We start from the raw sequence: 14,802 nt of genomic DNA on the forward strand, positions 1-14,802 counted from the left end.
CAACTTAAAGTGGTTCTAAAGCCCAATCATTTTTTACCTTAATGCATTGCTTGCATTAGACCAATAAATGTTTAGGTGAATGCATCGCCCCTTCAAATCCCTTATACTTACCTGAGTCCTCACATGATCCAGCGCTGTGCCCATCTGCAGCGGCACTCTCCTCTCACATCCCAATCTCACAGACTTTGCTGAGGCAGCAGGAGCCATTGGCTCCCGCTGCTAGCAGTCAAATCCAGTGATGAGGGGGTGGGGCCGAACCATGCTGTCTGTGTCTATAGATACAGGAAACACGGCTCGGGATAAAGCGAGCAGGTGTGCCACCATAGGAAGTGGCTTCCTATGGTGGCACACTGAGAAGAGGAGGTTTGGGGCCAAAAAAATAAAAAAACAATTCAGTACTTTACAATTACTTTCATAATCTGTCATTATGGAGGCTCAGTTCACATTTGTGCGATGCGGGAAACCCTGCGAATCCACTGCGCATCGCACCTGACTTACAGGCAGTTTACACTGCCCTATGCGAACTGCTGGAAGTGTCAATACAAAGTTAATGACACCCCCAGACCGGTTCCCATATCACAGTGCGAACTGTCGATTCAGGCAGAAATCAGATCCCATGGGTGTGAATACCCATGTGATCAGATTCTGGTGCAGACAAAAAAAAGGGTCCTGCACAAGTTTGGCCCGAATGCGATGCAAATTTAGCCACACAATCTGTATGGCTAAGCTTACATCGCACAGACATCGCACAGATGTCTGACATCGCACCAATGTGAACCCAGCCTAATGCAACAAATTTTTAAAAATTTGAAGATTAGGAAACTGGCAGTAATTAAAGGAGAACCTCACTCTCTCAATCAACATGTATTTGGATTTTGCAAAAGCATTTTATACAGTTCCCCATAGATGCTTAATCTAGAAGCTGAGGTCTGTTTGCATGGACCATAAGGTTTGTTCTTGGATAGTAAGTGAAATGGTACTCCTGCGCTATCACACAAATGTATTCAAGGTGAATAAGACTGCTGCAAACACCGAAAAGCTAATCCGTGGCTTAAAAAAGTGAATAAATAAAGATGATGTTGCGCTGTCAACAATAAAATGAAGCTTAAGCAATGTGTACACCATATTTTACATGAACAAATAAATAAAGTGAATATTTCTAAAAACCCATAGTAACGTGCCAATAAAGTGACTGATGCAATAAAAATCTGCTGCCCAATCCCGACGCGTATTGTCACGTGTCAAGTGACTTCATCAGGGGATACCAACAGATAGAAAAGGTGTCCTTATATAGTGTAATTGATGAGTATGTACTGGTGGCCATTTTTTCATAAAAATGTCACAGGATGTAACCTTGTGGCTAACAGAGGCCGGAGTCAAGGAGAGACTAGATAAGCTTAACACAAACAAATCATCGGGACCAGATGGCTTACTCCCGAGAGTCCTCAAAACTAAGTTGGGTTATAGCCAGACCATTATTCCTAATTTTTGTGGACAGCTTACTGATAGGATTGATACCAGCTGATTGGAGAAAAGCCAACATGGTTCCAATTAGGGCTGGGGAAAAAATTGATTTAAATCTTGAATCGAGTTGAGAGGTCAAATCGATTCAAAATTTAAACAAATCGATTTTTTTAGATTTTTTTTTTTCACCGCACCGTTCCTGAGGTGCTGCGGGCATGAGTTTTTAGGCGAAAGCCGTGGACTAGGCCGAAGCCGCGGCCTCACCTAAAAACTCATGCCCGCAGCGCCGGTCCTGAGGAGCTGCGGGCAAGGAGTTTTTAGGTGAGGCCGTGGCTTCGGCCTAGTCTGCGAGGCCGGACGCCGCGGACTAGGCTGAAGCCATGGCCTTGCCTAAAAGCTCATGCCCACAGCGCCTCAAGACCGGCGCGGTTTCCAAAGAAAAAAAAAAACTCAATTCGAATCGTGAATCGAGTTTTTTTAAGAGAATCGAAGATTTTTTTTTTTTTAAGAAAATCTCCCAGCCCTAGTTCCAATATTCAAAAAAGGGCAGAGACATATTCCTGGAAACTACAAGCCAGTCAGCCTAACATCAATAGTAGGTAAATTATTGGAGAGGATGGTAAGGAACTATATCCAAGAATTTGCTGAAGATAACAGTATCATTAGTAGTAGTCAGCATGGGTTTACGAAGGATCGTTCTTGCCAGACCAATCTGTTAACATTCTACGAGGAAGTGAGCTGCCATCTAGATAGGGGGAGGCCCGTGGATGTGATGTATCTGGATTTTGCAAAAGCATTTGATACAGTTCTCCATAGATGCTAAATCTAGAAGCTGAGGTTTGTTCACATGGACCATAAGGTTTGTTCTTGGGTAGAAAACTGGTTACAAGGGAGCATCCAAAGGGTAGTGATAAATAATGTGTACTCAGACTGGTCTGGAGTAGTAAGTGGGGTACCCCAAGGCTCCGTCTTGGAAAGATCAGGGGGTGCTAATAGATGACAGAGTGAGCAATAGCATGCAATGTGAAGCTGCAGCTACCAAACCGGCAGACTATTAGCATGCATAAAAAAGGGGATATACTCCAGAGATAAAACTATAATTCTTCCACTTAATAAAACTCTGGTTAGGTCACATTTGGAGTATTCTGTCCAGTTCTTTTTACCAGTCCTCAGAAGGGATGTGCTGGAGCTGGAGAGAGTCCAAAGAAGGGCAATGAAATTAATACGGGGATTGGAGGACCTCAATTATGAGAAAGCAGTACAAGCACTAAATTTATTCTTGCTGGAGAAGAGACGCTTGAGAGGGGATATGATAGCGATTTACAAATACCTCAACGATGATCCCAGCATAGTTAAAAAGCTAATTAGTCTCAGGGATTGTAAGAGGACACGGGGCCACACAATGAGATTGTAGGAGAAGAGGTTTAAAGGGTAACTTCACTTTCGTGGGGGAAAAAATAGCAAATAAAGGAAAAATAATATAGGGCATATAATTGAGACACTAATCATATTGTATAATATTACCTTTCCTTTTCAATCAGTAGCTACTGTAATTTTCTGAGAATGCATTGCAATATGGCTACCTGGAGTTCTGTACACAGAGTGTGTACTGACCACTCCACAGAAACATAAATTCCTGCTTGTGTGATTGGCTCACCAATTTTCCCAGAAGTCTGCCTAAAATACAAGTCAGATTTCAGGCATCCCCTGCAACAAAAAATTCATTTTTGGTGAGATACTTTCAATAAGAGCACGTCTAAAGGGATGCAGGCCCAGCAGATTTCCTCATTAGAGCCCTGCAGCTGCACACCTGATAGTTAATTATGAAACCACTCCCATTAGACCCACTCAGTACAGACAAACACAGGCACAGACAAACACAGAGGGATTTCTTCAGAATAACAAAAGGTAGGAATCTGCAATAAAGTTTGTTATAATCCTTGCAATGTACATAGATCACCCAGAGGGGAATGTTTTTTTCTCAACAAAAGTGGAGTTCCACTTTAACCTAAAGCTGCGCAGGGGTTTTTTCACTGTCAGGCCAATAAGGATGTGGAACTCTCTTCCACAATTGGTGGTGTCAGTGGGGAGAATTGATATTTTTAAAAGAGTCCTGGACATGCATTATCGACACCTACACAGGTTGAACTGGATGGACTATTGTCTTTATTCAACCTTACCTACTATGTAAATAAACACTAGAAACAGATTACTGGATGCATAGGATCTAACAGGCTGAGATGCTAAAAATTAAAAACTTTAAGGGTCCTTGCACACAGGCTGGCCATTCAGTGTAATTGCCATCATATTTCCTTTGCCAAGGCAGCCCAGGTGCAGCGTACAGCCTGTCATTAAGACCCCTTTCACACTGAGCCGCCCCGGGTGTCAGCGGTAAAGCGGCGTTATTTTTGGCAGCTCTATTCAGCCACTAGCGGGGTGGTTTTAACCCCTGCTAGCGGCCAAAAAGGGGTGAAATCCACCCACAAAACATCACTGCAGTGGCACGTTGCCGGTGGTATAGCAACACCGCCCCATTGTTTTCAATGGGCAGGGGCGCTTTAGGAGCGATGAGTTCACAGCTTCTAATGTGCTCCAAAGAAGCTGCTGGCAGGACTTTTTCTGACACCCTGCCAGCGCACCGCTCCAGTGTGAAAGCCCTCTGGCATTCACACTGGAGTGGATGGAGCCACTGTTTCAGGGTGCTTTGCAGGCGCTATTTTTAATGCTATAGCGCCTGCAAAGTGCCTCAGTGTGAAAGGGGTGTAACATGAATGGCTGTGCTGCTCTGTACTCCTGTATACAGCAGTGCTATTGTAAACGTGAGAACAGCGTATGAGCGTATGCAAAAGCACTTCGATTTTTTCATTTGTAGCTAGGAAGCACCTCACCCGATTATATCCAATGCATTCTGTAGTCTATTTGTAACGCTCAACTCTACATGAATCATTTTGCCTGTAGCATTTTCTGTGTGTATCCAGCAGATCCAGGTGTATAAACAAATCTGATTATCCACAATATCCCTATGTATGTTGCCGGGGGTTACAACCCTTTAACTGCTGTCACAGTCCTTGTTAGAGATATACATTTGGATTTCATTATCCACTCATTAACCAGCTGCCACCTGCCGACCGCCCTATAGTACTTTTACTGCTACAGGGTGGCCACACTGTGCAGGATCACGTATATATATGTGATCCTGAATTTTCTGGTATTGAGCTTGAGTGCACCCTGCCGGAAGTTCGCTCCCGATGTGATTCTACCGATGTCCGCCGACACCTGCTGATCGTTAAGTACACTGGCAGAACGGTGATCTGCCTATGTAAACAAGGCAGATCGCCGTTCTGTCAGTAAGAAAGGCTTGGATCCTGTGTTTCTGCAAAGCAGGGACATGGATCTATGCCTTCCCCTAGTACAAGCACCTCCCCCGCTACAGTAAAACACCAGCTAGGCACACAGTTAACCCTTTGAATGCCTCAGATGTTAACCCCTACCCAGCCAGTGTCATTAGTACAGATCACTGTATTAATGTCACTGGTCCCCAAAAAAGTGTCAGTTGCAGTGCCTTGAAAATGTATTCATACTCCTTTAAATTTTTCACATTTTGTCATGTTACAGCCAAAAATGTATTTTATTGTGATTTTTTGTGATAGACCAACACAAAGTGGCACATAATTCTGAAGTGAAAATAGAAAATGATAAATGGTTTTCAAAGTTTTTTAGAAATAAATATCTGAAAAGTGTGGCGTGCATTTGTATTCAGCCCCCCTAAGTCAAGCCTTTCGCTGCAATTACATCTGCAAGTCTTTTTGAGTATGTCTCTACCAGCTTTGCACATCCAAAGAGTGACATTTTTGCCCATTCTTCTATGCAAACAGCTCACGCTCTGTCAGATTGGATGGAGAGTGTCTGTGAACAGCAATTTTCAAGTCTTGCCACAGATTGTTAATTGGATTAAGGTCTGAACTTTGACTGGGCCATTCTAACTCATGGATATGCCTTAATCTATACCATTCCATTGTAGCTCTGGCTGTATGTTTAGGGTCGTTGTCCTACTGGAAAGTGAAGCTCCGCCCCAGTCTCAAGTCTTTGCAGATTCTAACAGGTTTTCTTCTAAGATTGCCCTGTATTGGGCTCCATCCATCTTCCTATCAACTCTAACCAGCTTCCCTGTTCCTGCTGAAGAAAAGCATCCCCACAACTTGATGCTGCCACCACCATGTTTCACAGTGGGGATGGTGTGTTCAGGGTGATGTGCAGTGTTAGTTTTCCGCCACACATAGCATTTTGCTTTTAGGCCAAAAAGTTCAATTTTGGTCTCATCTGACCTGAGCACATTCTTCCACATGGTTGCTGTTTCCCCCATATGGCTTCTCGCAAACTGCAAACAGGATTTCTTATAGCTTTCTTTCAACAATGGCTTTCTTCTGGCCACTCTTCCATAAAGGCCAGATTTGTGGAGTGCACGACTAATAGTTGTCCTGTGGAGAGATTCTCCTACCTGAGCTGTGGATCTCTGCAGGTCCTCCAGAGTTACCATGGGCCTCTTGGCTGCTTCTCTGAATAATGCTTGCCCGGCCTGTCAGTTTAGGTGGGCGGCAATGTCTTGGTAGTTTTACAGTTGTGCCATACTCTTTCCATGTTCAGATGATGGATTGCACAAAGCTCCGTGAGATGTTCAAAGCTTGGGATATTTTTTTAAACCTAACCCTGCTTTAGGCTGGGTTCACACTGGTACAACACGACAGTCATACCACTTTGGATCCGACTTTGCCCAGCGACTTGAAGTTCGACATTTCTCCGACTTCAATGAACAGGGAACTGACTTTGATCCCTGATAATACCAGGCACTGTGCCTGGTATGAATATTTAGGGGAAACTCCATGCCAAATTAAAAAAAAAAAAACGGCAATTCCCCCTCCAAGAGCATGCCAGGCCCTTCGGTCTGGTATGTATTTTCAGGGGAACCCCAACGCCGAAAAAACAGCATTGAGGTCCCCCCTAGATCCATGCCAGACCCTTATCCGAGCACACAGGGGGGTGGGGATGAGCGAGCGCCCCCCTCTCTTGAACTGTACCAGGCCGCATACCCTCAACATGGGGGGGTGGGAGCTTTGGGGCAGGGGGCCCTGCACCCCCCTACCCCAAAGCACCTTGTCCCAACGTTGATGAGGACAAGGGCCTCTTCCCGACAACCCTGGGTGTTGGTTGTCAGGGTCTGCGGGCAGGGGGCTTATCGGAATCTGGAAGCCCCTTTAACAAGAAGGCCCCCAGATCCTGGCCCCCCACCCTATGTGAATGAGTATGGCTTACATTGTACCCCTACCCATTCACCTAAAAAAAAAATTCAAAAATAAAACACATTACACATATTTTTAAAGTAATGTATTAAGGCAGCTCGGTCATCTCTTCCGATTTCTGCACAACCACGCAATTGTCAATTAAAGTAATGCAGCACAAAATGGCTTGATCAGGAAGAGGGGTACATTTTCCAGAGCTGAAGTGGTTAAGCTACAAACTTGCCATTAAAACAAGTCTCTTTCTCTGTAGTAAAACGGATGGTATCCGCTTCAATAAACAGAGCAACACATCACACATTGGGGTTGATTTACTAAAGGCATCACACTAAAAAAATGTGTGATTATTTATTCAGTTATTCAATCATGAGAAAAGCATCTGCACATGATTCAGTATTTAAACTGAACAGACATTTGCTATTTACATGATTGGATAACTGAAGTGAATATTCATACAATTTTTTAAATGAAGATTCTTAACTACTTCGGTATTTAAGCCTCCCCGACTGCCCACTGAAAGACTAACAAGACATTCAGAGAGGGTTGTACACATGCTGTAACCCTGACACTTTGCTTTGCAGCCATGGAAAATTTGACTCAGCTATCAAATTCACTCAGCAGAGCCAGTGGGAGCCTGCAGCAACCACGTGTCAAGTGTGTTTTAGTTCCAAGCAGAGTTGCTATGCAGCAAAAAAAAGAAAAAAAACAGCTATTCAAAAGGCCTGTAGTGAGTGCCTGGAAGCAGCTGTTATACTGCCCTTGGTGAAGACTGCTACTGTGTGATCCTGGCTCTAATGAGAGGAATTAAACATGAGTGGTGCAAGCACAATGCTTGCACCACTCTTCTAGACTAGAAAAAGCAGCAGATTAACAAACGCACACGCCCCTTTGTTAATTAGGACTGATCTGCTCTGGTTTCAGTGCTCTGTTTACAGACCATATTCCCATCGCTCTTGCTATTGGCATCCCTGCAAAATGGTTCTCTGCCTTCTATGATGTCAGAGGCAGTGATGGTGGTGCCTAAGCCTGGCAAAGACCCGGATGTGTCTTCATCATACCATCCATTTTACTGCTGAATGTGAACGTTTGAACATCCACTGTTAGAACACGGTCATTTCGGTTTTGGTGCTTTCAGACCAGTTGGGGTTTATGCTAGGCAGAGGGACAGACATTAATATCAGGCGATTGTTCACACATATTGCAACAGCAACTGAGGATTCTCCAGGGGTTGTGGCCTGTCTTGACGCTGAAAAAGCATTTGATTCAGTTGACCTAATTTTTTTGCTTGGCTTAAACTTTTGTACACAAACCCGGTCATTAGGTGTGGGTCAGTGGTGTGTTCTCTGCCCCCTCCCCTTGCATAGAGGCACGAGACAGGGATGCCCACTTTCCTGGGCCTTTTTTCCTTGGCCATCGAACCCTTGGCGATTTTCCTATGCCAGGATCCTAGGGCAAAGGGAATTCTGACTGGACCTCTCCAGGAGAAGATTTCTCTTTATGCAGATGACTCCTTATTGTACCTCCAGGACCAGGGATCATCATTACGTTCTGTGTTGGAAATTATACAATTGTTTTGTTATTATTCTGGAATCTGTATTAATTGGATAAAGTCAGTCTTTTTTTCCCTTCATCCCTCAGGTTTGGCGGGTGGTGACACATATGCCGTTGCAGTGGGTGGAGGAGTTCACCTATCTGGGTGTGTACGGGTAGGGGGCAGATTGGTGGCCTATTTAGAGGATAATATTTACCTTTTACTTTCTCAATTTGCTTGCAAATGCCAGGCCTGGCAGGATTTACCATTCACTCCTGTGGGTAGGTTGAACCTAAAAACAAGGCTATATTTACCCAAATTTCTTCAGAAACACTCCAATATCCATACCAAAGAATTTTTTGCTAAGCTGGACAGTCTCATTGTCTTGTTTGTGTGAGCGGGGAGGCCTCCCAGACTGGCAAAGGAAACACAACAACTGTGCCTGTCTCAGGGGGGTTTAGCCCTACCAAATTTTCTAATTTATTACTGGGCGGCCATGCTTGTCATGGTTTAGTCAACCTAAAAACAGCCCGACAGTGACTCTGGAGGCTGCTCTTCTAGGGTCATATGCTGCAATTTGGTTTACAGAGGACCTAAGGCCCACCCCACTGTCAACGTTCCTATGACAATGACAAATACAGTCTGTGTGCAGGCTAGGGAGGTCTATAGAGAGGGCTCTACCTATTCCCCTTTGGGGTAATCCTCAGTTGCAACATCTTTTTCACCTAAAGGATCCCAAGGTGTGGCCTTAAAACATGTTACTATGGATGGGAGGGTTTCATCATTTACGATAATGCAGGAGAAGTTTGTTGTGCCTGCATCCCTGTATTTAGATATTTGCAGCTGAGTCACACTGTTACGGCCCAATTTGTATCCAACGAGCGGCGAGCTCGTAAGCCTCTGACAGTGTGTGCAGCCTGTCCCGTCCCTACGCGTGACGTCACACCACACGTGACTTCTTCGCTCGTCGGATACAACCGCTGTTTTCAATTGTTAATGTGAGTACCTGTATTTCTATAATAAAAACAAGTTACTTTGATCAAACGGAATTACACTATTGGGTTTTCCTCCTGCTCTATCATCCTTTACAACCCCCCGCACTACACCTGAGGGAACCTATCCTAGGATCTAGGACGGTGAGGGACGCGCAGGAGCCCCTAGGTGGATGTTACAAAAGATCTTCTGGTCATATGCTTTTGCCCTATTACTTTAAGGTAAGGGGCCACTACCCACTGGAGTGTCTGCACACGAAGAAGCACGAGATGTGATTCACCTAAAGCACTCTAATTGCAACGTGTGCATGTCAGCACGTTGCTGTCACATATTTCAAAAAAGGACTTTTTTGTGTGTAATTCTTTTTTTCATTATATATTTTATTCTTTGGGACATCAATACCGTATCTATTTCTGGAGTTTTTTGCACATTTTGCACTTTATATGAAGTTTAGTTTACTAAATACCTTGTTTAATAGAGGTGTAAATACCACCCCACATTGTGCACATTGCTTGCACATTGCACATTGTCACTTTTGAGCTGTTTATGCACATAGCCTGAATCACTTTGCACTTTATTTAGGATTGTTTTTTGTCACTAATTTTGAGTCAGATATTTACCTTGGTGATCTAAGTTTTTAATATGCGTGTTTTATTATACTTATTTTGTCACACTTATGATATTTTTATCCAGCTCAGTGATACGCACTGTTTGTACTAGTTACCCAACGAGTCTTTATAATTTTTTATTTTTTTTGGTGATATAAACTATGATCATTACCTAAGCCACCTGGGTTTTGTATCTAGGATTAGCGCAGCACCACCCATTTATAAATTTAATTAAAAGGTCAGGTGTTTACCCGAACTGGCGCATGCAGCTTTTCCATCTCCAGCCGTCTCCATATTTGATAGCGCGGGAATAATTCTCCTAAATACAGGATATATTATACGCCGCAGAGATTGGCTTCCATTTACCCCTCTGTTAGCCCTCTTTGTACACATTGTCATTCCTCTACTGGCACATTCTTCCATATGGTGTGGCAATGCCCACCTATTTGCACCTATTGTGAGTCGGTGGTCGATGCTCTGAATGTTCTCTGTGACTTGGCTGTTAGGCCAGATCCACGAATTGTGTTATTAGTGATGGAAGATATTAAGACTACCAGATATCTGAAATTATTCTTGTTCTACACACTTTATTATGCTCGTATGGAAATTCTTATGTGATGGAAACAGCCCACTTTGTGAGGTTTTTTTTTTACTTTTTAGAACTCTGCAGGCTTCTTTTTGAAAGATATATTGTATATTTGCCCCCTTTTTTAGCTTTATTCTGATTCTGACACTTCAGCTTGAGAGTTAAAGGTCACTTGAATTCTCCACTGGCTGTCAAATGCCTTACACCATAACAGCACCTATCACTTGGAGACTTCATACAACCTATCAGAGCCATTAACACTATACATTGTAATATATTAGCAGTAATGTGCTTGTGCTTATGCACCACACTGCAAGTGTGAATGGATCCTGACATTAGAGCTGTGGTATGTGGCTCGGGTAAATGGGTAAATTAAAATCTTTTATAGGTAAGATAGGTATTCATATTAATTTAAGGGTCATGTCACCCAAGCTGTTTTGAAGCAGTTATGGAATTGTCCTCTTTGCTATACCTGGGATTCTGTAGCTAGCTAGATATCACCCTAAAAGGAATCAAAGAAATGTGAAGCTGCAAAATTCTCTGCTTCAAAGTTGCTGGTGTGACTTAGCTTTAGAACGAACATTCAGCTTCTTCAGAAAGGCATGACTAGTTTTCTTGAATTTTTTAGGGGACAAAGACTGATGGGTATTTAAATTTAAATCAACACTAGCAATGCTCGGCCTAATCTTTTAATTAGCCCCAGGGATTAGTGCTGCGTGCATGTTTACATACATTTGCACATCACGTGTGGGATTATAGGGGAAGTGTGCAGTGTTTGTCTTTCCTTCTACAAGATGTGCTTTGTGTATTTGCCAGTTTGTACCACAAGAGCAGCTGAGTACATTTCTAAACCCTCTGGTTTTATGTATTTTCTTACATTTTGCATTTCGGTACTCCTCTGCTTAATTTTGCAGATTATGGCAAAGGTTAATGTGTTTATGACAAGGCCTGAGCTGGCACATTTAGATGGACACTCCATTTAATAATGAAATCCTTAAATCTAAACACGGAGCACACTAATTGTCCTGTTCTTCAGTTGTCAGCCAGGCATTGTTGTAATATACCAGTCCACCCTACTATCTTTTTTCAGTAACCTGGTGATCTGAGAACCCATGCTTGTGATGCAGGACAGTTGTTTTCAAACACTCCCACAGCACGATCTTCGGTGCCTTGTATTTGTTATAGGTTTATAACAGGTTAATAGGTTTACACTGTTAATTTACGCAGTGCTTTATTCATGCTCATCAGTCCCTGCCCTTAGGGAGCCTACAGTCTAAGGTTCCTATCTCACACGCATGCATACATACACACACACTAGGCCAATTTAGACAGGAGACAATTAACGTATTAGCATGTCTTTGTTGAGTGCACCAAATGCCTTTACAAAGTTGCCTACTTAAAGAGACATGGGGGTCAATTTACTGAAACTGGAGAGTGTAAAATCTGGGGCAGCTCTGCATAGAAACCAAGGTTTTGGCCACGTTCACATTGGGCCAATTTGGCATGCAATTTGACTACTTTTGGTGACTTCGGGGGGTGATTTCAATAGACATCTGTGCATAAACCCGCACAGATGTCTGTCAAATCGCCCCCGAAGTCGGACTGCATTGCCGGTTTGAAATCGTCCAAGTTCAGCTGAACTCCCACAATCTCTAACCCACAGCAGTGTGAACCTGGGCTTTTTGTCAAAGCCTAATTGAAAAAGCTGAAGTTAGAAGGTGATTGGCTACCATGCACGGCTGCACCAGATTTTGCTCTCTCCAGTTTTAGTAAATCCCCCCCATTGTCACCTTGGCCATTCAGGGCAAAGTGACAGTGTCTTTGCAAAGGTGCCCCCGACACACTGTAACTCATCTTACTAGTGCTCCCCTGCTTCTCCTCCCTCCATTAGGACTGAGCACTGCTATATTACAAATGAAGTGATGTCCCCTAGCATCTGACACCGGCTGACACTGGGGGTTTTGTTACCAGCTGCAGCAGAGGAAGGCATTGGTATGGTGAGTATCAGAGGGACCCTTTGAAAAGACAGTGTCTCTATGTCTTGAATGGGCAAGGTGATGGTGTTTCTTTAAGCACAGTTGCAATTTTGCACTAGAAAGTTTATTGATTGGTTTTAACTTTTTTGATTTAATTTTTTTTCTCGAATAAGAACAGAAAAAAGGGAACATTTTTTAATGAAAATTAATATGATGTGGGACCATGTGTACTGGGTGTCTGCTCCTAATTATGGAACAGCCCTTAGCTTTAAGGCAAATATTGCATTTCTTTGTTTTAAAAAGTAAAATGAGTCATGTAATAGTGTTCCTTATTTCTGATCAAGCAATGACCCCATCGTTCTTTTTACGGTTACAGTGCAGACCTCTGACACATCACGTTGCTGTTCTGTCTCTCCTGCCTCGGCTTTTGCCATCGCTACTGCAGCAGCTGGACATGGAAGTCCACCAGGTGAGAGCAACAAAATGATTGAGACACTATATAGGCACTGTAGGGGGCATGTATTAAACTTTCCCAGCAATTTCTAAAATTTACAAAAGTTCCTCCTTTTTACATCACAGTTTCCTCAAAACTTAGTGAACGGTATATACCCTTCATCACGGGGAAAGGAGAGGCAGAGGCTGCTCTTAACCCTTTTTCTGCACCCTCCTAACAGCCCTTTAGGTCTTAATGCCAGGGGGTGGGGCTGTCTTCCCGGTGACGTGATTAGTTTGATTGGCTGTCACAGTGCTCACATGGTTGGGAGCCCATCCCGCAGGTTCCCAATCACAAACAAAGACAGGGAGGTGCCTGTGCCAGCTTGGTCACTAAGCCTGAAGTGTGCAGTGAGCACCTTGTCAGTACATAAACCTCTGCCACCATGAATATGCTGCATGTGGGTGTTAAGACCCAGCCTGTCTGCCATCGCACATATGCATTACATGGTTGGCAACATGTTAAAGGACATGTAAAGCCACCTTTTTGCTGTTTTATTAACCCTTGTATGTTGGTACCTTTTTGTTGTGGGGATATTTGAATAGAATACAGAAGGATTTGAACATCTGCCTTTTCTTTTTGACTGTTTGAGTCTCATCAGGGAGATTGTTTTTCTCTTCTTTTTACAGGGCCAGAGCCATTGAGCTTCAACAACTAGATGCAGTTAAAAGATATCAGGCTGTAATACCCAATCATAGCCAAACTGCCTGACAGTATTTCTAACCCTTCAACACTCAATCAAAAAAAAAAAAAAGAACTTTGGCTTTACATACACTTTGAGGGGTCATCTCTCACCAAGACTCTATATATTATTATTAGGGCTGCAACTAACGATTATTTTCAGAATCGATTAGTTGGCCAATTATTGTTTCGATTAATCGATTAATCGGTTAATAACCTTAAATAAAAAAGTGTGGTGTATAATTTAGGTAATATGTAAAGTTTTAAAAGGCAATTTATTCTTAAATATCTATATGCAGTGGTAAATATAAATAACCAACTATATGGTTAGGGAGCAAAATATGTAATCCACTCTGAGAATAACAGACAGAAGAGATATACTGTATATACTATTAGAGGAGATATACTGTATATACTATTAGAGGAGATATACTGTATATACTATTAGAGGAGATATACTATTAGAGGAGATATACTGTGTATATACTATTAAAGCAGAGATATACTGTATGTACTTTTAGAGGATATATACTATTAAAGGGTGAATCTGGTATATATCATCAGACTCAGAGATCATTTTGTTTTTATTTAAAGAACAAACAATGTCTTCCTTCAAAAAAAAAAAAAATGTAATTTTAAGAACGTTCGTTCGATTTTCTAATCGTTAGTGGGGTCAAGTCAATGTTCATTTTCAACCACAGTGATGAGAAAATTTGGAAATAGAAAACTTCTTGGTGAAAGGAATTTTCAGACAGTGGATGTGGTTTTCGTTCAGAAATTACATTTGTTTTAAAAACAGAATGTTAAAAACAAGTGAAAATTTCAAACATTCTTTCATTCAGTGAATGTACAAAGATTTTTCATCTGAATATTCTAGTCTGAAAATTGATCCGTGTGGCCAGCATAAGGCTCGGTACACACCTATGCAGTTTGCTTTTGATCTGTTTCTGCAGTGCTTTTTGCTGTGCGTTTTGATTTTTGCGCACGTGATTTTGCTGCAATTTGCGTTTTTGCATTTTTTGGCCAATTTGTTGTTGGGCAGATTAAAAAACACAAATTGCTGCCAAAACGCATTACATGCTTTTCTGCAGATTCTCCATTGAAGTATATTGAACCAAAAAAGCACTGTTTTGCGTTAAAAAAAGTCCCTGACCTTTTCCAAATATGCAGCGGCTG

At 42.5% G+C, this 14,802-nt stretch overlaps 1 protein-coding gene across 3 annotated transcripts in view; it reads left to right on the forward strand.

Moving 5' to 3' along the window:
- Positions 1–14,802, forward strand: part of RASGRF2 (Ras protein specific guanine nucleotide releasing factor 2) — a 502,009-nt gene that overhangs the window by 411,365 nt on the left and 75,842 nt on the right. For 2 of the 3 annotated variants that reach the window (XM_073624437.1, XM_073624438.1), the window contains exon 17: positions 12,829–12,921. The exons of the other annotated variant lie outside the window; for it this stretch is intronic. In XM_073624437.1, the coding sequence (XP_073480538.1) occupies positions 12,829–12,921 (93 nt within the window). The remainder of the gene's footprint in view (positions 1–12,828; positions 12,922–14,802) is intronic. 3 annotated transcript variants of the gene reach the window in all.

Source organism: Aquarana catesbeiana, linkage group LG01, assembly GCF_042186555.1.
Source record: "Aquarana catesbeiana isolate 2022-GZ linkage group LG01, ASM4218655v1, whole genome shotgun sequence".
NCBI classification, from domain to species: Eukaryota; Metazoa; Chordata; class Amphibia; order Anura; family Ranidae; genus Aquarana; species Aquarana catesbeiana.